The sequence below is a fragment of the Hyperolius riggenbachi genome, chromosome 2 (genome assembly GCF_040937935.1).
Source record: "Hyperolius riggenbachi isolate aHypRig1 chromosome 2, aHypRig1.pri, whole genome shotgun sequence".
In the NCBI taxonomy this organism is placed as follows: Eukaryota; Metazoa; Chordata; class Amphibia; order Anura; family Hyperoliidae; genus Hyperolius; species Hyperolius riggenbachi.
The window spans coordinates 233320048-233344560 of NC_090647.1; the positions used below are offsets into that span (position 1 = coordinate 233320048).

Genomic DNA, 24513 nt, shown 5'->3' on the forward strand with positions numbered 1-24513 from the left:
GGCGAGATCTTCTTTCAGTCAGACTCAGGGGCACCTCTAGCTACTTATTTCTGAGGTTTTTCTACCTACCTAATACTTGGAGGCACCTTTAGCTACTTAATACTGAGGGTACTTCTCGCTACCTAATGCTAAGGGGCACCTGTAGCTACAGGAGAAGTGACAGCTGGAACCGCCAGCACACTTGCGGTGCAGTTTGGTTCGGGTTTGTAGGTTCATGGAGGACGAACTATAAGGTGCCAGGTAGGGATGCTCAAATTCGGCTTCGGGAGATATCCGGATTTTTGCTATCCGGATATCTCCCAGTAATGCTGTGCGGGCTGGGCGGGGGGGTCAAGCTTACCTCTCTGACGTCTTCTTCGCTCGTCCCTCGGCGCCTCCCACGATGCGCTCCAAGCGGCGGTCACCTGATTACAAACACTTCCTCCTTCCGGGTTGAAGGAGGAAGTGTTTGTAATCACGTGACGCGCATGGAGCGCATCGTGGGAGGCGCCGGGGGACGAGTGAAGAAGACGTCAGAGAGGTAAGCTTGACCCCCCCGCCCAGCCCGCACAGCATTACTGGGAGATATCCGGATAGCAAAAATCCGGATATCTCCCGAAGCCGAATTTGAGCATCCCTGGTGCCAGGACATCTGTGCCTATAGGCTCCTGCTGTTGTGCCTTTAACTTAAAGATTAAAATGTATGAAAAAATAATTTAGTCCTTCATTGAGAGGAGATTTGCTTTCTGCTTGCTCTGTTGTCCAGAGAGCAGAAAAGCAGCACATAACTTCCTTCCCCATATTACTACTTCCTTTTCTTGGGTATCAAAAGCCCAGTACTATCCTTGCACTGCAGCTCCCCTTTTCAATGCTGAGATGTATGCAGGCTTTCAAAAGTCTTCAGATAAAATAGTATGGTTTCAGTCAAAGAATAGGGTATAGGAGCCACATGTATGTAAAGACTTTACACAATTCCTTTGTCCCTAATGTTGCAAAAAAAGTTTGCAAAGTTTAGGGAAGAAGTACATAGGTCCTGGGAAGGATAGGGTGGGGTGATTTTTGCGCCAATTTGCTTGGAGATTGCTAAGTGTTATCGGTGCTTGTTGCAATACTGGTACGGAGCCCCACCTACAATAAAATTCCCTGCTTGGGCTTCCAATAAGTTCATGTTGTGGGCCAATAGGATTTTCGTTTTAAAATTCAGTTGAGGCCCTTAGTAGGAAAATCAGTATATAAATTTGCTGTGAGCGCCAGCTAGTTGGGCTCTTATTCAGTATTGGATCTGCCATGGACAGCACACAGCATCCATAGGACAGAAGAATAGCAAAGCAGAAGATCAAAACAGAATACGATCCAATGCAAGGGTTTCCTAACCCATGGTGCTTGGGGTATTGGAAGTCTATGGGTGACTCAGTAAGTATAAATGCCAGAGCATGATGCGTCACACTGCACATGTGTGGGCCAATGGGAATCCTGGGGAACCTCAGTGACGTACTTCCTACTCAGCAGGGAGTACGTCATGGAGCTGGGGGTGGCGATATGCAGATGACCCTGTCAGTGCACTTGGTGGCAGGAGCATCCCAATGCACCACATTGCAAAAAAATAACTGTAAACTCCACCTCAAAGGCCGGCAACCAGCCTTACATCTTCTACCATAAGCTGAGGATGAGCCCCTTGTCCTAAACCTTGGAAAGGGACAATTTGCCACATCCTTTAAAATTGTCTGCCAAATGCCAATGTTACAGACCACATGGAATGGTAAAGCTTAGAAGTAGTACCTGGGTTATACCAGCCTGCATGGGGAACAAAAGGTTAAAAGGGCTGGGAAGGGGGGGGGGGGGGTACAAACTGAGTTTTCAGTCCCACTTTTGACACACTGTATGTGCTCAAAGGTAAGTGCATGCAATCTGCTGTCTAAAATGACATCACTTTTCCACATCCTGGTATCTTATTTGATAAATGTGCAAATGGGCCAACAGCATTTCAGCGTAGTGATGGCTAGCAAAGTGTGGGGAAATATGCAACCTTTTGCATGGTTTCCTTCCCTATTCAGTTTCATGAAACCCTGCGTAGCTACAGCTCGACAGTTGCAAAGCTCACACTCTTGGCAATACGTCACAGCACTCTTCATGCTAGCGCAGCACTAAGGGGATGGATTGTGAGGTGCTTCTCCTTGCGTCAGAAAATTTGGGTCACTGCGTATGTGTGCATGTGAATATACTGTATGAGTATATATATATATATATATATATATATATATATATATATATATATATATATATATGCATAGGCAAAGACTGTCGTAATAAAGAGATCAGAACTAGAGCCCTATTCTCATGAGTGTTATTCCCCAGTACTGCAGTCAACATGAAACTAGTCAGATATGATCCTGCCTGAGATAATGTACAGAGACAAATGGCTCATCCAGCTGACTCCGCTACACTGGGACGCCTCTGCATTTCACATTGCAGGCCTGGACTTTATCTGCAATTTCATTTTTTTTTTAAATGTGCACACTTTGGTTTTTCAGCTTAATGTCTGGATCATTTCTGCAAGCAAGTCTACTTTTATTTGTCTCGATATTTAAAGGAAACGGAATAAGAACCTGCATCCTTTTCTGATAATTGTTAAAGACTGTTGCCATGGCAATGCTAATTTTAACATGGATGCCTCTGGACTTCACATGAACTCCCCCGTTTTAATTTCTGCAAATGTCAGTTACAGAATGAAAACCCACTAATGACTGGCGAGGGCACAATGTTCCACTTTAATTAGAATAATAAGCAATGCTGATGCATAAAGTACAGGTTTGTGAATTACTGCAGAACCCACACTGTCAAACTTAATTACCACTGATGAGGGTTGAACTCAACAAGATCTTTTTCCCCAAGAAGCTTACAGTAAAAATAGTACAACTGAATCAGCACAGATCTTAAAGGCCGGCTTTATCCTATAGTTCATTTTAGTTTGTGGTTATTGACAAATACATTGTTTTCTTCTGTTTCTGTAAGACGATTTCTGTGAAACACATCAGGGTCTTGTTTATTTTCATCTTGTGGGGGGAAATGGAAAACTGTGAACAGCACAAATAAAGCACCGTCAAATTTACTCGAATTACTCTGTAAGGATTTACAATACTCTAGTCTAGTATTTATTAATTCGAATATTACGAACTGCTAACTAGATGTCACTCAATGTTTTGCTGCTATACATTTATGACAAAAAATAATTGCAAAATGATTGAAAGCATGGTCACATGTGCGTTTAAACAGTGTTAGTGCAGCATTTGATGTAACCTGAGTGATGCATGCTTGTAGACGTCATTGAACACTCTCTAGTCAGTCAGGGCCGCCTACAGGGCAGTACAGGAAGTACTGCTGTATGGGCCCTGAGGAGAGTCTTGGGCCTGAACAGTGGCACTGCCACACAAGTCCCACCTATCAGTACCTGCATGTCACTACAATCTGCTTATCACTACTTGCTGGCCATTGCAGTCTATCCTTACCTGCTGGCCACTACAATCTACCTACCACTACCTGCCAGCCACTACAATCTACCTATCACATTGGGATTTGGTGTGCGGCGACAGAGGGGAGTGAGGGGTCCCAGTAGAATGCTTAGTATGGGGTTTGGAAAAATCTGACGGTGGCCCTATAGACAGTGCAGTAAACATTGCCCTCCAGCATTTCCTAAAAGAGTGGAATGCAGTAGGTCTTTTCAGTTACTTCACACTGCCCTGTGAAGCTTAGGTATTATTCTAACAATCTGCTACTTGAAGAGGAACTGTAGAGAAAATAATGTAATTAATAATTTAAATTATTTTTTTTTACAATATTCATTTAAAAATTATTTTGTCAGTGTTTGACCACTGTAAAATCTTTCCTCTCCCTGATTTATATTCTGAAATGTATAAAAGGTGGTGCTGTCCTGTCAGGCGACCATTGCATAATGTTTGTTTACTGAGGGTTCCCAAAGCCAGTCCAAAATATATCTGGTCTCCCAGAATGCTTGGGTTGTTGTTGGTGTTGGTGTTGCTGTTGGTGGTGGTGGTGGGGGGGGATTCTGCATAGCTAATCAGCTACAGTGCCTCTTTAAAAAAAAGATTGAATGAATCCCACAGTTATCTGTCAGTTAAAGCGGTTTAAAACTCTGACAAAATTTACAACAAAAATGTGTTTTCCTACTTTTTATAACCCATACAATTATCATATTTGCTTTTGTGCACAAGTATTATTATTCATTTAGACATTATAACTTCCCAAAGTTCAGTTAATTTATTTTTAAAGCTGCTGGTGCATTTTATTCATAACTGTTGTAATTCTGTTGTGAATGCAGCCACCAGTGATTTCTGACCTGTGTTTCACCCCAGGACTCATCAGCTGATGTCCTGCACAGCCAGAGAATGTTTACATAAATGTATCAAGTAAAGAATATGTACACAAGATAAGCTTAACAGTAGTTTGTGTGCGGGTTCTCCCTGCAGAAGAAAGAGTCAGCCCTGTGATGTAACTCTTTGAATGCTGTTTTACTAAAAAAAAAAACATTGTGTTAGTATATTATATGCTGTAAATAATCTTTCAGAGCAAAGATGAAATTCTGGGTTATATTCTGCTTTAATGACAGCAAAAAGCAATGGAAGGGCCATGCATTCAATTTCACACACTCTGCACCTGCATAATATGAAGGAAAAACTATAGATATATACGGTAGTATTTTCTTTTCCGATAGGACATGCAAGCTCTGCATCAGAAATGTATCTTATACAGTTCTTTTTCTTTCACTGCAAGCCTGCCACATGACGTGAGGTGTGTTCAGTGGATAAGAATAGTCTTTTCTCTGGGTCAGCTATGAACTATATTTTTCTTAATGGAGAGAACTACTGTACTACAGCTGAAACATCTTCTCCTCTACAGTATAAAAATGATGCATTGGTATACATCAGATGGAACATTGTAGGAGAAGGTTGCTTAATTAGAAGGGAGAGGACTTCACACCTGCATTGCTCTGCCACCTGAACAGAATGATTTGACAAAAATAATTTGTTAATAAGATTCTGCTTCCCCTACTGCAATCAGCTGCTGTTGTGAATGTGTGCAGTGTTGTTACTTAACAGCTCCTAGGACACTTGCTCTGCACTTCTTTGCATGTAACTGTAATTGTATGGAAATAGCAAATTGGAGTGCATAGAGCACGGTGCAAATCAGAGGTTAGCTGAGTATGGGTAACAATGCATTTAGAATATTAGTAATGAGTAGGGATGAGGTTTAAATTTAATGTAAGGTGAATTTCTAGCTCCACAGGAAGCATAAAACAGGAAAGGGTGGGGCAGACAGACGTAGTAGACTGCAAAATAGGTGTGCTGACAAAGCATATGGATAATGGTGGTAAGGGGTAATGTAATGATTACGATAGGTTGAGTCATAGAATGGGTGTGGTCAAGCCATCCATAAACCACGCAGGTTTTTTTTTTCTTTACATTGAATATGTTAGATTTATTTCAGACTCCATTAAAAGATGAAAGGTAAGTGTATTAAAAAGAAAAGCAAGATGAATTGTTGTTTTTTATTTTATTTTTTCTGATGGAACAACTTGAGAACATTTTTATGCGAAGTATGGCAGATAGAGGTTGGAGCATGATTTATAGCTGCATTTGCTTAGTATTACATTAAGCATGGCAAAGGTATCATTAGCAAAGTTGTGATTAATATTCTATGACAAGGGATTTCTGCTGAAATCTTATTGAATGTGTAGTAGAGCAACATAGTGTTGTACAGCAGGTATATGAAGAATATGATCAGAGGTGCCTCAAGCGATTTTGTCACCCCAGACAAGAAAATCTGTGGCGCCCCCGCCCCCATGGTGCCCCCCATGAAAACAATCGTAATGCGCCAGCGTTGCACCAGGAAATAATCGTAATGCGGCAATTTTTCCACCGAAAGTTATTGTAATGTGGCAGCGTTTCACCAGAAAATACATGTAATGTAAGGCTGCAGTGAACTGGCGCGGCTTCTATTAGACGCCACAAGCCTGTTCACCACCTCACAGTCCCCTCCCGCACAGCACTTGTGACCGCTTGGTCGGCCTTGCACCCTCTACAAGAGGATCAGAAGGAGGCAGAAGGGGACTAAAGGAGGCACACAGGGACAGTTGTAGGCACAAAGGGGCATAGAAGGAGGTGCAAGGGGACAGTGGAAGGCGCAGGGGACAGAAGTGGCACATGGGGACTGAAGAGGCACATGAAAACAGAAGGAGGCACAAAGGGAGACAGAAGGAGGCACAGGAGGACAGAAGGAGGCAGAGTGGGACTGAAGGAGGAACAGTGGGGCAGAGGTAGCACAAGGGGACAAAAAAGGCAAAAGGGGCATAAGGAGGCACAGGGGGACAGAAGTAGGCACAAAGGGGCACAGAAGTAGGCAGAGGTGCCACAAGGGACTGAAGGAGGCACAAGGAAACAGAAGGAGGCACAAAAGGGACAGAAGGACAAACAGGAGGGCAGGCATGGCACAAGGGACTGGAGGAGGCACAAGGGGATAAAAGGAGGCACAATAGGGCACATAAGGAGGCAGAGGTGCCACAAGGGACTGAAAGAGGGACAAGGAGACAGAAGGAGGCACAAAAGGGGAAAGGAAAGAAGGATGCACAAGGCACAGAGGTGGCAGCTGCCTGCAACTTACGCTAAGTAGATGCAGCAGAAGCAAGTATTAGAGCACCCATGTGAGTGGGGCTTAGTCTGGGGTGGGGCTTAATTTGAGGGCGGGGTTTAAGCCAGCAACATGGCGCCCCCCAGGACCAATGGCACTCCAGGCAATGGCCTGTACTGCCTATGCCTAGAGGCGCCCCTGAATATGATGGAAATAGCTACTGTTAACCTGATGTAACACAAATCTTAATAGGCATTGCTCGTACTACACACGTTTTTTTTTTTTTGGTTTAACAGATTAGATGAGATGTTAGATTAGATAAAAATGCTGAAAATAATTATAACATTTTTCAATGAAAAAACATCTTGCTCGCAGTATAGCACTGGTATCTGTTTCCAAAGAGCCGGGATACAGAGGCAAGCATTGTTTATGTACATTGTCATCCTAGTGACATGCAGTGCTAATGTGAGGAGGGGGTGAGGGATGATGGCGTTGTGCAGAATGGAGTGATTTCTGGCAAGCGATGCAAGTAGGGGAACAACATTTTTGGAAATTGATGTTGCTTGTTGGATCTTTAACTACTTAAGGACCACAGGCTTAAACTCCCCTAAAGACGTGGCCATTTTTTGCTAATTAGGCCACTGCAGCATTAAGGCCTCCTTGCAGGGCCATACAACTCAGCACACAAGTGATTCCCCCCCCCCTTTTCTGCCCACCAACAGAGCTCTCTGTTGGTGGACTTTGATCGCTCCTGGTGTGTTTTTTTATAAATATTTTTGTCTTTATTTTCTAAATACATTTCCCTATTTTTCATTTATTTTTTTTACCCTCCCTCCCCCCGCCAGCCAATCAGTGCGATCGGCTGTCATAGGCTTTAACCTATGACAGCAGATCACTGCCTTGCCACTCAGGGGGACAGCCGTGTCACACAGCTGTCCCCAGTACAGGGCTGCCTTAGATTGCAACGCTGCCTCTAGATATTGTCAGTTAACAGCAATCTTAAATGTGCAGAAAGTCCCAGCATTTTCATTCATTGGTCTGTGTTCTGCCTGAAGCCTCCAGTGATGGGGAACATCTTGTAGAATTAAACTCAGTGATATTATCTACTCAGAACATACTGTATTTTGTTTTTACAAATAAACACATTTTACTCAGTAGTGATGTAATTGATGTAATTGGGTTAACAAGATTCTCCACAATCCTTATAACTCACTACTGTAACTAGTTCATAGTCTATCCTAGAAGTATGTACAGTGGCTGACCTTACATTATAGATGGCTATGTCTTCCCTAATGGTTTTTTGAACTGGAAATTGCACCTTTGTTCAACACATACTTATAGTAAAGGCAAACTCACCATCTAAGTAATTTTAAAATATTTTTAGTAGTTGCAACTAACATGACTTATCTCACCATTGCTTGCTGCTAAAAACTAGATGTTCATTTTAGGCAACAAGCTAACTTGCTGTAAACAACACTGACTTTCACCAGATTTTAATTCTGAAAGTCATCACAGTCATAGGCCCTTGAGTAACATGATTCATCTTTGAATACAGAACTATGAAACAGCTTGCACATGTGTTTTTAAGTAATTGCTGCTGCAAAACATAATCCTGGCATAGTTTAAACCCTATCTAAAAAGGCAAGAACTTGCTTACATATTGTAACTAATGAATATTTCAACAAGGTCACTGTGTGCTATATAGACAACACTTGTCACCATGTACTTTCTTCTCAGGATACTTTTTCTTTCCATGTGACTTTTTTTATGCAGTCCAAGTCTATGCGTGAAGACATGGTAAGATTTTTAAAGGTGTTAATGCATTTTCTATTGCTACTTGATTGTTTTATCTGTTTTAGAGCAACTTCTATATTTTATTTGTTATGTCATAATTAGGTTATGCTTTCTTTTTGTCATTGTGAAACCATTTTCTCAAGGTAAAACTGTTTAAATTTAACACACCGCCATGGGCAAAAAGACACATCGTCTATAAGCCTTGGGGATAAGTACAGTACTGTCTGACTGTTTGACCCTGTTGTGACTCCTGATATAAATAAGCTTCCTAAGCATACAGCAGCAGTCATGAGATAGGAGATGAGTAGAACAAAAGGAAAGGAATACAGTAAAATAGAATACCCAACCACTGTGGTTGACAACCATCAAGTTAACAGTACGTCTGCTGCCAGACCATAGCAGATGTATGGCCAACTTGCCATAGAGTAGCAACCATTAACACCCAAATGCAACAGGTGCAGTGAACACTGCCACGGACCAATGGAACGATACTTTATATCATATACAAACATGTTGCCACTCCAGCATATCGGAACTAGTGCTAAGGGCTGAGCCAATATGGTATCAAAGTTTTCATAGCTTTGTACTGCTTGCTTCAGCTGTGGATATGAGATCAATATTAAGCTGGCCATACACTTATAGATTTCTACTCAATGTTCCAAATGATCAATTCCTTTCTGAAAAAAAACATAATTCAGAAGGAATCAGTTCCTGTATGCCCACTGTACATCAAATTCCAATAGATTCCATCAGGGAATTAATTGAAAATCAATCCAACTGTAGAGTTGCCCTGTTCGAAGCAGTGCAAAGGCCATCAATGTTCCAATGCTCTTGCCCCACCCCTGATTGTTTTACATTTTACATCCTGTCCGATCGATAATTTCAATCGATTATTAGTCAAAATCTATAAAAAAGATGAATCAAATCTGCAAGAAATTGAATGAAAAAAGTCTATGAGTGTATGGGCCCCTTTAGACAATATTTCTGCTGCTTCCGTTGCAAAGTAGAGAAAAGTGATAAGACAGATATACTATCAATATCTGGAAGATATTATCTACATAATCTAAAACAAACTGTATAATGTCTGGGAAGCTTAAAGCTTGTCAAGTACTGTCAGAAATTGTCAATGTTTATTATATTAGATAAAAAAAATTATGAAAACCAAGGACCATTCATATTGATTGGCATATCAGACTGACCTGAACCAGAACACAAGAAGGGGGGGCATAGGTAGACATGACATGAGTGATATTTACCGAGAATGATCCACACACTAGGAAGGCTGCTGTGAGCTTATTTTTTATTAAAAGATACACACAGGAGCAGATCATGCAACATGTTTCAAACTAGGCTTGCTTACTCATGAGTTCACTTGTTACATACCCATAACTTTGTACTACAAAGTAAGTGGATACAGTAGTTAGATTCACATTGTATAAATGCTCTGGTGCACAGTAGTATGCAGGTAAAGAATGAATATCACTGAGATATTGATAGTCCTCTCTACCATATTAAAGGTCACAACTAATAATGTGTAGTGGCTTTAACATGATATTATCCATATTTACTATACAAATCCTAATGAGACTGGAATGTCTTGGAACTGAAATTAATTCTGAGAATTATGCAACAGTTGTCCGATTTAAAGTTATAGATAACTTGTCAGATATTCAAAAAGAAATGTTTAGAGCACATGTTGAACGTGAGTGGTTCAGCAAAGCTAAATCAAATTTTATTAAGAACTACACATGCCCTTGGGGACCACTGCTTTAACCATACTTACTACAAATAAAGTAAAATGAAGCTGAGTCTAGAACTATATGTACTTTTTTTTATACAAGTTAAATAATTTCTAAAACATGAAATAGCAGTTTTATGAAAAGCCTTGAATATTTAATATTTATTTAAAAATATTAAACATTATTTTTCTATATAGACCTGTAATGGGATGCCTCCGTTGAAATATAATAAGTACGAAATGTTTTCAACAACTAAATGAAAAATACATCAACTACATTCCAAGTTATGTTTAATTTATTCAAGAATTAAACTGTGTAGTAAAATATTTAGCTGAAAAATTAGTGCTAAAGGGTACAGTACAGTAAAAAAAATAACTGTGCAGTAATAAAATTTAGTTAGAGATCTGGGACTCCTATTTGCTGGATTTCAGTGTAAGCTTGCTGAGCCAGTCCAATGGAAAGGGGCACATGAGAGAGGAGTGACTGCAGTAAACAAAACTCATCACTTAATTTTATGAGTAGGTAACTAGTTCAAAAATGGTCACTAGGCCTCGGCCGCAAGTCCTCCTAGCAACACTCGCATGGTCTCAACCTGCACGGACGTACGTTTGCAACCCACGCATGGCCACGCTCCCACACTTACGCACACGCCAGCCTTTCCCCCTGCACTTGTCCTCCTTGCTGTCTATAATCCGTCCATGTGCTGCGCATGAACGTCAGGCACAACACACGCACACAAGAGGACACAGCGTCAAGGCCATGTTAATATTATATAGGATATGTAGATAATCATGGAATATGCTTATGGAACTTTTCTATATGCCAGTTTACTTTCTTTATTTAACTTTGGTTCTGCTGTATGCTGTATCTTGTAGGAGATTAAACCTTCCATTTGGGCACATTGATGAATTTCCTCTTGTCTCCCTATTTTCCTAAGTAAACTAGATATTCTTATCACATCTACAGTTGCTACCATATTCATCAAGTTGTTCATATGGTTTGGATGGTAATACACTTTCTACCACTGTGCAATGAATCCAGGTAGAAAATAGTATTCATAGAAAGGAATTTTATCTGACAGAGTTTTCTTTTACAACAAATGACACTTAACGTTATACTTGAGTCAAAAATAAAACTCACACAACTAGAAGACCAGAACTGGAGCAATGATGATTAAATTCATGCAATTAAAACATAATGATAAAGCTACAAATACGTACTGATGATGGTGAAGAATATAACTTGAAAGGAAGTCTCTTAAGCTGAGTAGGCAAGCCTATCCTGATGGACCAACACACTAACAAATATCTCAGATTATTACAGTTCAAGAAGAACTGCAGAAGATAGCAGATAGACAAGCAACAGTGTTTAAACTTAAACCATGACACATATGGCTTGATTGCTATGGCTATTAAAGATTGAAGAACACTAGAAAACAACAGAGTGTAAATGATCCAAAAGACTCAACTTGAGTTATATAAAACTATAAGGGAACTGATAACAGGTTAGCAAAAATGCAGTTTTATGGCTACAGTAGTAAACCTGCACAATTTGTAATACATCTAAGGACAGCCTGGATTATTTACAGATATTATACACTGCTGGTGTGAGACTGTGAGCATGTGACTGGAGCTGCATGACCATTATTTCACAAACTTGAACTATTCTGACTATGGACATCTGTTAGAAACCTTATGAAATTAAGTCTTTGCAATGGTAGAACAGGATATCTTTGCAATGTTTTAAAGTAGATTGGCAGCGAAGAAAACAAGGTATTCAACAAGGTATTAAACGGCGGATGCTGCGTACCACATCCACACGGTAGTGCAGCCGCTAATGTTAAATCACATAGTAGCAGCTGCGCTGGTGGCTGTGGAAAGCGTCCGCTGTTTAGTTATGCACTAGTGCGCGTAACGTGCATGGAAGGGAAAATTAAGTTGCGCTGATTTAATCGCTTTTCGCTTAGTGAATCAACCCCTATATGTGATCCAAAAATGGTCTGTCTTTTTTTAAAGTTAATATTCCTATTATTGGTGTGTGCAGTTAAAGCGGAATATACCTCTGCATTTCAACTTTGCTCTAAAACATTATTTACAGCATATTATATGCAACCAGCATTTTGTTTTTTACTAGACCAGCATTGGAAGGGTTACACACAGAGCTTTAAAGTTCCGTGGATAGAAATGCAGACGCATCCGAAGTTTAGATCGATACATTTAAGTAAACACAATGTAACAAGTGTGGAATGTGACACACACTCTCTGACTGTGCAGGAGCTGGAGGACAGCCAGAGAGTGTGTAACATTCACCACTTGTTACATTGTGTTTACTAAAATGTATCTATCTAAACTTCGGATGCGTCTGCATTTCTATCCACGGAACTTTAAAGCTCTGTGTGTAACCCTTCCAATGCTGGTCTAATAAAAAAAATGCTGGTTGCATATAATATGCTGTAAATAATGTTTTAGAGCAAAGTTGAAATGCAGGGTTATATTCCGCTTTAAGTAAGTAAATGCACCCACACAAACACTAAGGTTTCAACTACCTTTGTCCAGTATGACCCAAGACAGAGTTGCTGACCTCTGCCACATAATAGTAGACCATTCTGAGTAAATGCCGGCCACGTTTGTGGAATCACTTATGAACTTTGATGCCATCTAGTCAGGAGTTGCTTCCTTCTGAAATTTCCTCTGAAATGAGTTCAAATTCCAATATATAGTGAGAAAAGTGGATAAGGGTTTTAGTTTCCTTCTACAGATCACTGGGCAGCAGAATAGGATGAATCCTCCAGTAATGTCACTAAGCCAACTCAGAAGTCAGCTTCACTGTGGAATGTTTGGAGATGAAGGCCAGATACCTACCAGCTAGTATTATTTATATTGCTAGACTAAGTGCTGGCTTTAAAATAGTCTTGTTTTTATATGTACCAAGAATACAAGAAGCAAACAAGGATAAAGTGTGTATGGAAAAGTATATTGAATAAACACCCTTGAAACGGAAAAGTATATTGATGATAAACTTCACTTCAGTTAACCTTTATAATAAAAACGATAATAATAATGTCTGAATAAAATATAGAACAACATCAAATCTGAGTATTTTTTAAAGTCATAATAAGAGAATGTTGCTTATTTTGTCTCATTACTATGCTGCCCTACTTTCAGAAAAGGGAAAAAGACACAGGAACAGACGCGCCCTTGCCAAATCCCCTTTATTTAATGACTTCATATTGCACAGTGACTACATTCTGCTGTGTTTATTGATTATAAAATTAAAATATGCATTTGATTAGTTTATCTCACTCACATTTCTTCATGCTAGAAGGGAACATGCAACACAGTAATTTGCAGTGTGGACTCTAATATACCATTTCAGTGACCTCCAACATTTCCTACAAAAAGCAAACTAAACACATGCCTGAGATGTGCTCCTTGTTTTATTATCAGGTGCCACTGCATTGATATTTGTGGGTGAGTAATATTTTCTCTATATCATTGTTGAAAATGGTTAATCAAATGCTGCCCTTTGAAGAAAAGCTTCAGAACATCCCAATTTCAATATTTCCAATGGCGGATAAGCTTGTCATGTGACAGACTCTTCTCAGATAAAGACCTTTGAAACATACAGGATAGTTGGGCATATAGGACCTGATGCAGTAAACGCCAGTTAAGTTGCAAAGTGCAGGGAGGGCATGGCAATTTTACTGTTACTAGTGCAGGAGGAGCACCGGCCATTGATCCTTAGCACCATACAGTATGTGTTACCGGTTTAACGTACGTTGCTATGCAAATGCTTGTTACCATAGCAATGCATGCATCACCATGATAATGTACATGGAGGTAAGGGTTAATGGCAGGTGCTCCCCCTGTGCAAGTAATGGTAAAATTGCTGTGCTCTCCCTGCACATGGCAACTTTACCAGACTTTACTGCATCAGGCCCAATATCTTCTATCTGCAGACAGCATATTGAATTGGGTGGCTCTCATTTTCATGGACCTTTAATTCATTAATTTATTTTTGTCTCTAGCATCAGCAAAGTCTGCAGCGCTGTGAAAATCTGTATTGAGCTTACAGATTATTTGTAGCATTGTTACATTTAGTGAGGTTTTACACCCACCATGTGCAGAAAAATGTCTTTCAAAGGTTTCTTGAGTAAACTTGCTTTTTTATCTTTGTACCAGGCCATTTTTAATACCCTGCTTAATCTTCCTCCCTTCTACTTCTTAATGAGAAAAGTCTCCATAGATGAAACGGATCACTTCACTAGGAATCAATAATGCTTTTAGTAGCATTCCCTTTGCATATGAGTGACACAATATTTTGCTTCAGAAGGTACTGAGTTGGCAGGATGAAAAGTCATATTATTATAAAATGTCAACAAATTGTGCTGTGTGAATATATTCCCTATGCTAGATGATTCTCATGTTTATATGAAAGGGTTCAAGCCTCTGATGTTAATTTATGTTCAGGATCCAACAAATATTAAAGGAATTATTTTGCTTATGTGAGCAACTGCTGCTGACATATGTATTCCTATTGTGCTGCTGAATGCCACATTCACGTTTGTCGCTTGCCAAATAGTCTGGTGTTCTTCATATACAGTGATTTGCAACAATTTATGAATATTAATGCGGCAGTGTAGGGTATCCAAAGTAGACTTTATTTTTATGAAGACAATGTTTTCATGTTTCATCTGGCCCTTTACTTCACTGATAATTGTGAACCAATAGAATGTTCTCTATTTATGCAAAGCAAGTACGGTAATTTGAATGAGTTGACCGCTTTGTTTAGGGATCAAAGTAGCAAAATATGTAATATGTGTGCAAACTTTACAATGTGGAATAAAAATATAATATATTTTAGTTAAAGTGTAGCAGATGAAAGAAGTGTAAGCATTTATACTAACCTGTGGCTTCCTCCAGCCCCCTGTAGGCCCTGGGCTCCCTTGCCCTCCTCTCGGGTTGATCCGTTTTCCCACGGTAAATTCCCAAACTGACCCAGTCATGCTCCACTGAACATGCATGGTCCCAGCCATGCATGCCCCAATCACACCCCAGTTGCCAGGAGCAGTCTGTGCATACGCGGATCTCTAAGACTCTAACTGTAAAGGCGCAGAATGCTCCCAGCTATGGGAGTGTGACCAAGGATATGCGTGTCCAGGGCTGCACATCCGCAGTTGTCAGCAACCACCGGAGCTGACTTTGAGAGAACGGAGTGGCCCAAAAAGATGGCATGGGAGTTTATGGCCTAAAGGGGGCTGGGGGAAGCCCCAGGTAAATATAAATGCTTGCACATCTTTCATCTCAGGTTTCCTTTAATATAGATTTTAAAGCTAGATACTAGCCAAAAGTTTTTTGTTAGGCAGAGATAGATTGGGTAAGGGTTGTATTTGGTATCTGTATTCCCATTTGGGTTTTTTTTTGCCTTGCCCGTGGATTTATTTGAATCCTGTAGACTTTAAAAACAGTAAACTAAAAAAAAAGCTGTGCAAACGTGATAGATGTTATGTCTTCTCCACACACTGTATTGCAAGTTTTTTTCATTGCTATTATACCTGTTGGGGAAATTTACCCATTTTCTGTCAGTACAGATTTTCTCAGAAAAGACAAAGTGGCAATAAGATGTAAACCTTTCCACTCTATGTAAAACTCAGCTGCCTGGCTTTAAAAGAAACCTGAATTAGGGATCGACTCATACACCATGTGGCAAACTCAGTTTCGATAGATTTCAGCAGTAATCTGTTAACGATCGATTAAAATAGAAGGAATGCACTGCTCAAAAAAGTGCCACATTATGTGGAGCAATTTGGTTTTCATGGTCCTCTTATTTCCCACTTCCAAATAAATCAGCCTACGTCTATTACTATTTCTTGAACATTGAAGACTCCCTTTACCTGCTGTTTTCCTAAAGGCAACTCCTCTAACAACTTTGGCATTGAAATCTCCCATAATCTCCTTGATGTTTTTTTTTTTTTAAAACATATTTTATTTGGATTTTCATTAATACAACACAGCAGGAGACATTTCCTGCTAAGGCAAGTCATGTGTGGTACATTATAACAGAGACATGTAAAGATAACAGTGAAACAGTCATTTGTCTTTAACCCTCCTCCCCTTATCCCTTCCCCCCCTCCCCTTTTGCGGTCATCCCCTGCGGTCTGGTTAATTGGCAGGTGCCCCTCGTTAGTTCTCATTATTTTTTTTTCATAGGCACTTCTCACCTCGAGATTTCCAGTCTACCCAGTGTCCCCTGTAACTGTGCCATGCAATACCAGCCCGTATATTTGAAATGTTCCATAAGGTCGTTCTTTTCTTTTTTTGAAAACAATGTTAAAATAAAAGATTTCCAGACCTTGAAGAACTGTTTAGTGCGTTTCTCTTTATGAGCTAAAGCATCGAGCCTATCTAAGTTTACAAGATGTGTTAGCTCCTCCTTTACATCCCACATGGAGGGTAGTGCTGGGTAGATTCATTTGTTAAAAATTACTTTTCTGGAGGCAATTAAAATAAGGTGGGCTAGCGATCCAATTCCTAATCTGGGTTGATGAGCCTGTGGGTTTGTGGAGTCAGAGGTATCATAATAGTTAAATAATAATAAAAGTGGATCTAAAGATAATTTTTGTTTGCATACAGTGTTTATATAGTTTAGTACTTTATTCCAAAATACCTGGATGTGTGGGCATGACCATACACAATGATAAAGGTTGGCATTGGGGAAGTGGCATTTTGGGCATTTAGGTGTATAGTGTGCTGGGGGAGTTGAGTATTTAATATCGAAGGCGTATTTTGCCTTATGGATAAACTTAACCACTTCCCGACCGCCTAACGCACAGAGGCGGCTGGGAAGTGGAGCCCTGAAGGACCGGCTCACCCACAGAGGCGGCGGTCCTTCTAAGGGCATGGCGCCTGTCACCGCTCGCCCGCCGCAACATCCCGCCGGCTATACGGAAGCGCCGGCGGGATGTTAACCCCGCGATCGCCGCATACAAAGTGTATAATACACTTTGTAATGTTTACAAAGTGTATTATACAGGCTGCCTCCTGCCCTGGTGGTCCCAGTGTCCGAGGGACCACCAGGGCAGGCTGCAGCCACCCTAGTCTGCACCCAAACACACTGATTTCTCCCCCCCCTGCCCCAGATCGCCCACAGCACCCCTCAGACCCCCCCCTGCCCACCCCCCAGACCCCTGTTTGCACCCAATCACCCCCCTAATCACCCATCAATCACTCCCTGCCACTATCTGTCAACGCTATTTTTTTTTATCTCCCCCCCTGCCCACTGCCCCCTCCTGATCACCCCCCACCCCTCAGATTCTCCCCAGACCCCCCCCCCCCAGACCCCCCCCCTGTGTACTGTATGCATCTATCCCCCCTGATCACCTGTCAATCACCTGTCAATCACCTGTCAATCACCTGTCAATCACCCATCAATCACCCCCTGTCACTGCCACCCATCAATCAGCCCCTAACCTGCCCCTTGCGGGCAATCTGATCACCCACCCACACCAATAGATCGCCCGCAGATCCGACATCAGATCACCACCCAAACGCAGTGTTTACATCTATTCTCTCCTCTAAACACCCACTAATTACCCATCAATCACCCATCAATCACCCCCTATCACCACCTGTCACTGTTACCCATCAGATCAGACCCTAATCTGCCCCTTGCGGGCACCCAATCACCCGCCTACACGCTCAGATTGCCCTCAGACCCCCCCTTATCAATTCGCCAGTGCAATATTTACATCTGTTCTTCCCTGTAATAACCCACTTATCACCTGTCAATCACCTGTCAATCACCCATCAATCACCCCCTGTCACTGCCACCCATCAATCACCCCCTGTCACTGCCACCCATCAATCAGCCCCTAACCTGCCCCTTGCGGGCAATCTGATCACCCACCCACACCAATAGATCGCCCGCAGATCCGACATCAGATCACCACCCAAACACAGTGTTTACATCTATTCTCTCCTCTAAACACCCACTAATTACCCATCAATCACCCCCTATCACCACCTGTCACTGTTACCCATCAGATCAGACCCTAATCTGCCCCTTGCGGGCACCCAATCACCCGCCTACACGCTCAGATTGCCCTCAAACCCCCCCCTTATCAATTCGCCAGGGCATTATTTACATCTGTCCTTCCCTGTAATAACCCACTGATCACCTGTCAATCACCCATCAATCACCCCCTGTCACTGCCACCCATCAATCACCCCCTGTCACTGCCACCCATCAATCAGCCCCTAACCTGCCCCACGCGGGCAATCTGATCACCCACCCACACCAATAGATCGCCTGCAGATCCGACATCAGATCACCACCCAAGCGCAGTGTTTACATCTATTCTCTCCTCTAAACACCCACTAATTACCCATCAATCACCCCTTATTACCACCTGTCACTGTTACCCATCAGATCAGACCCTAATCTGCCCCTTGCGGGCACCCAATCACCCGCCTACACGCTCAGATTGCCCTCAGACCCCCCCTTATCAATTCGCCAGTGCATTAGTTACATCTGTTCTTCCCTGTAATAACCCACTGATCACCTGTCAATCACCTGTCACTGCCACCCATCAATCACCCCCTGTCACTGCCACCCATCAATCACCCCCTGGCACTGCCACCCATCAATCACCCCCTGTCACTGCCACTCATCAATCAGCCCCTAACCTGCCCCTTGCGGGCAATCTGATCACCCACCCACACCAATAGTTCGCCCGCAGACCCGACGTCAGATCACCTCCCAAGGGCAGTGTTTATATCTGTTCTCTACCCTAAACACCCACTAATTACCCATCAATCACCCCCTGTCACTGCTACCTATCAGATTAGACCCATATCTGCCCCTAGGGCACTCAATCACCCACCCACACCCTCAGAATGCCCTCAGGCCCCAGCCCTGATCACCTCGCCAGTGCATTGCTTGCATCTATTCCCCCCTCTAATCACACCTTGAGACACCCATCAATCACCTCCTGTCACCCCCTAGCACACCTACCCATCAGATCAGGCCCTAATTTGCCCCGTGTGGGCTCCTGATCACTCGGCCAAACCCTCAGATCCCCCTCAGACCCCCTTCCGATCACCTCCCCAGTGCATTGATTGCATCTATTTTTCCCTCTAACCACCCCCTGAGACACCCATCAATCACCTCCTGTCACCCCCTAGCACTCCTATCCATCAGATCAGGCCCAATACAACCTGTCATCTAAAAGGCCACCCTGCATATGACCGGTTCCACAAAATTCGCCCCCTCATAGACCACCTGTCATCAAAATTTGCAGATGCTTATACCCGTGAACAGTCATTTTGAGACATTTGGTTTCCAGACTACTCACGGTTTTGGGCCCGTAAAATGCCAGGGTGGTATAGGAACCCCAGAAACGGACCCCATTTTAGAAAAAAGACACCCCAATGTATTCTGTTAGGTGTATGGCGAGTTCATAGAAGATTTTATTTTTTGTCAAAAGTTAGCGGAAATTGATTTTTGTTTTTTTTTCACAAAGTGTCATTTTTCACTAACTTGTGACAAAAAATAAAATCTTCTATGAACTCGCCATACACCTAACGGAATACCTTGGGGTGTCTTCTTTCTAAAATGGGGTCACTTGTGGGGTTCCTATACTGCCCTGGCATTTTAGGGGCCCTAAACCGTGAGGAGTAGTCTAGAAAACAAATGCCTCAAAATGACTTGTGATTAGGACGTTGGGCCCCTTAGCGCATCTAGGCTGCAAAAAAGTGTCACACATGTGGTATCGCCGTACTCAGGAGAAGTAGTATAATGTGTTTTGGGGTGTATTTTTACACATACCCATGCTGGGTGGGAGAAATCTCTCTGTAAATGGACAATTGTGTGTAAAAAAAAATCAAACAATTGTCATTTACAGAGGTATTTCTCCTACCCAGCATGGGTATGTGTAAAAATACACCCCAAAACACATTATACTACATCTCCTGAGTGCGGCGATACCACATGATTGGCACTTTTTTGCAGCCTAACTGCGCTAAGGGGCCCAAAGTCCAATGAGTACCTTTAGGATTTCACAGGTCATTTTTGTTTCAAGACTACTCCTCACGGTTTAGGGCCCCTAAAATGCCAGGGCAGTATAGGAACCCCACAAATGACCCCATTCTAGAAAGAAGACACCCAAACGTATTCCGTTAGGAGTATGGTGAGTGCATAGAAGATTTTATTTTTTGTCACAAGTTAGCGGAAAATGACACTTTGTGAAAAAAACAATTAAAATCAATTTCCGCTAACTTGTGACAAAAAAATAACAACTTCTATGAACTCACCATACTCCTAACGGAATACCTTGGGGTGTCTTCTTTCTAAAATGGGGTCATTAGTGGGGTTCCTATACTGCCCTGGCATTTTAGGGGCCCTAAACCGTGAGGAGTAGTCTTGAAACAAAAATGACCCGTGAAATCCTAAAGGTACTCATTGGACTTTGGGCCCTTTAGCGCAGTTAGGGTGCAAAAAAGTGCCACACATGTGGTATCGCCGTACTCGGGAGAAGTAGTACAATGTGTTTTGGGGTGTATTTTTACACATACCCATGCTGGGTGGGAGAAATACTGCTGTAAATGGACAATTGTGTGTAAAAAAATCAAAAGATTGTCATTTACAGAGGTGTTTCTCCCACCCAGCATGGGTATGTGTAAAAATACACCCCAAAACACATTGTACTACTTCTCCCGAGTACGGCGATACCACATGTGTGGCACTTTTTTGCACCCTAACTGCGCTAAAGGGCCCAAAGTCCAATGAGTACCTTTAGGATTTCACAGGTCATTTTGAGAAATTTCGTTTCAAGACTACTCCTCACGGTTTAGGGCCCCTAAAATGCCAGGGCAGTATAGGAACCCCAGAAATGACCCCATTTTAGAAAGAAGACACCCCAAGGTATTCCGTTAGTAGTATGGCGAGTTCATAGAAGATTTTATTTTTTGTCACAAGTTAGCGGAAATTGATTTTAATTGTGTTTTTTCACAAAGTGTCATTTTCCGCTAACTTGTGACAAAAAATAAAATCTTCTATGAACTCACCATACTCCTAACGGAATACCTTGGGGTGTCTTCTTTCTAAAATGGGGTCATTTCTGGGGTTCCTATACTGCCTTGGCATTTTAGGGGCCCTAAACCGTGAGGAGTAGTCGTGAAACGAAATTTCTCAAAATGACCTGTGAAATCCTAAAGGTACTCATTGGACTTTGGGCCCTTTAGCGCAGTTAGGGTGCAAAAAAGTGCCACACATGTGGTATCGCCGTACTCAGGAGAAGTAGTATAATGTGTTTTGGGGTGTATTTTTACACATACCCATGCTGAGTGGGAGAAAGATCTCTGTAAATGGACAATTGTGTGTAAAAAAAAATTAACAAATTGTCATTTACAGAGATATTTCTCCCACCCAGCATGGGTATGTGTAAAAATACACCCCAAAACACATTATACTACTTCTCCTGAGTACGGCAATACCACATGTGTGGCACTTTTTTGCAGCCTAACTGCGCTAAGGGGTTCAAAGTCCAATGAGCACCTTTAGGCTTTACAGGGGTGCTTACAATTTAGCACCCCCCAAAATGTCAGGACAGTAAACACACCCCACAAATGACCCCATTTTGGAAAGTAGACCCTTCAAGGTATTCAGAGAGGGGCATGGTGAGTCCGTGGCAGATTTCATTTTTTTTTGTCACAAGTTAGAAGAAATGGGAACTTTTTTTTTGTTTTTGGTCACAAAGTGTCATTTTCCGCTTACTTGTGACAAAAAATAATATCTTCTATGAACTCACTATGCCTCTCAGTGAATACTTTGGGATGTCTTCTTTCCAAAATGGGGTCATTTGGGGGGTATTTATACTATCCTGGAATTCTAGCCCCTCATGAAACATGACATGGGGTCAGAAAAGTCATAGATACTTGAAAATGGGAAAATTCACTTTTTGCACCATAGTTTGTAAACGCTATAACTTTTACCCAAACCAATAAATATACACTGAATGGGTTTTTTTTTATCAAAAACATGTTTGTCCACATTTTTCGCGCTGCATGTATACAGAAATTTTACTTTATTTAAAAACTGTCAGCACAGAAAGTTAAAAAAATCATTTTTTTGCCAAAATTCATGTCTTTTTGATGAATATAATAAAAAGTAAAAATCGCAGGAGCAATCAAATAGCACCAAAAGAAAGCTTTATTAGTGACAAGAAAAGGAGCCAAAATTCATTTAGGTGGTAGGTTGTATGAGCGAGCAATAAACCGTGAAAGCTGCAGTGGTCTGAATGGAAAAAAAGTGGCCGGTCCTTAAGGGGTAGAAAGCCCTAGGTCCTCAAGTGGTTAAAGTGAGATTCGCGCCAGCTTTCTCCCACTACCAATCTTCGAACAATTCCTAGACCAGATAATATCTTAGGGCCTATATCTGGGTCTGCGGTATCTTTTGCCCATGATTGAAAAGTGTTTTTTTATATGCTCTGTAGGCCTATTTTCTGGAGAGCTTTTTGTATCTGACAGGATATTTTGGATAGATGTGGCGCCAGGAATTCATCAAATGGGTTTATACTGATTAGGTTTGTCATGTTGCGACTAATACTCTTTACATGGGATCTCATTTGGGCATAGTATAGGAAGTGGTGATTTGGAAGTGAAAATTTTCTGTCTGAGTTCTTTAAAAGTAAGGAGTCTTCTTTCCTGGAAATGTATTAATTGGCCAAGTTTTGTCAGCCCCTTTTCTTCCCATTTAATAAAACCTGAGTGTGACAAGCTGGGTGGAAATCCTTGGTGGCCACCTAATGGCATGTATTTAGTGATTTGATAGCATATTTTAAATGTTTTGCATAGCTCCTTCCATGAGACCACTGTATCCCTCATTACTTTACTAGATTTTATTTTCTGAGGTAGATTCGAGAAATTAGTATGCAAGAGGCCTGTCAGAGTCCAGGATTCTGCAAAAGCTGTTTCCAAGGTGTGGTTTGAGAAAATACTGGAGCTGTTAAGCCAGTCTCGGACATATCTAGTCATGCATGCTAAATTATAACACCTAATGTCTGGTATACCCAGACCCCCCAGTTCTTTTGGTAGCCTGAGTTTGTGTAGTGCAATTCTGTTTTTTTTACCTTTCCATAGGAAAGAATTAAAGGCTCTATACACTTCCTGAATGTCAGTATGTTTCATAAGTATTGGGATGGTTTGTAGGGGGTATAACAGTCTGACAAAACTTACTGATTTTATGAGGGCCGCTCTGCCCATTAGATTTATGGGTAGATTATTCCAGTATGAAATTTGTCTTTTTAGGTCAGTTAGTAGCTTAGAGTAGTGTTGGGCGAACAGTGTTCGCCACTGTTCGGGTTCTGCAGAACATCACCCTGTTCGGGTGATGTTCGAGTTCGGCCGAACACCTGATGGTGTTCGGCCTTTTAAGTTCGGGTTCGCCCCGAACTTCTGTATGCCCCCGAACAGGGCCGAACAGGGCCCCTGTTCGGGCGAACAGGGCCCTGTTCAGCCGAACAGGCCGCAATACGGCCCCCCTATGGGGTCGCAGGCATAAGGGGGGAGCATGCCCCGATCGCGGGGGGGGTCGGAAATTCCCCCCACCCCCTCCGCTAGCGCTCCCCCCTCTGCCCGCTTCCCCATAAAAAAAGTTTAAATCAAGTTTAATAGTAGTGTACCTGGGCTGGTGGCATTGGCTGGCAGTGGAGTGAGGAGGAGGAGGAGTCCGAGTAGCAGAGTGACATTGAGGCCGGGCAGCGGGCGGTTCAGCGCTAGTACCCTTGTGGTACTTCCGCCCTTTCTCTGACCTCACGTCCTCTGCATACGAGGGTACGCATCACGCGTACCCTCGTATGCGTCATCACGCAGAGGACGTGAGGTCAGAGAAAGGGCGGAAGTACCACAAGGGTACTAGCGCTGAACCGCCCGCTGCCCGGCCTCAACGTCACTCTGCTATTCGGACTCCTCCTCCTCCTCACTCCACTGCCAGCCAATGCCACCAGCCCAGGTACTATTGAACTTGATTTAAACTTTTTGTATGGGGAAGCGGGCAGAGGGGGGAGCGCTAGCGGAGGGGGTGGGGGGAATTTCCGACCCCCCCGCGACCGGGGCATGCTCCCCCCTTATGCCTGCGACCCCATAGGGCCCCCAAAATGGGCATGTTCGGGGGTCCCATTGACTCCCATTGAGTTCGGCGTTCGGGCCGAACATGCCGAACATCTGGCCCATGTTCGGCCTGTTCGGCCCGAACCCGAACATCCAGGTGTTCGCCCAACACTAGCTTAGAGTAATTAATATTATATAGTAGGTCCGGGTTTCTATCGAAATGTATCCCAAGGTATTTTACTTGTACTTACACA

The 24513-nt window shown here is 42.3% G+C and overlaps 1 protein-coding gene across 20 annotated transcripts in view; it reads right to left on the reverse strand.

Annotated features, from left to right (window-relative positions):
* The window catches only part of DMD (dystrophin), a 3066377-nt gene that overhangs the window by 411600 nt on the left and 2630264 nt on the right, over positions 1–24513 (reverse strand). The window contains exon 63 of one of the 20 annotated variants that reach the window (XM_068268330.1): positions 2973–3053. The exons of the other annotated variants lie outside the window; for them this stretch is intronic. Within the exon in view, the coding sequence (XP_068124431.1) occupies positions 3029–3053 (25 nt within the window). The 3' untranslated portion in view covers positions 2973–3028. Of the gene's footprint in view, positions 1–2972; positions 3054–24513 lie in introns of those variants that run through there. 20 annotated transcript variants of the gene reach the window in all.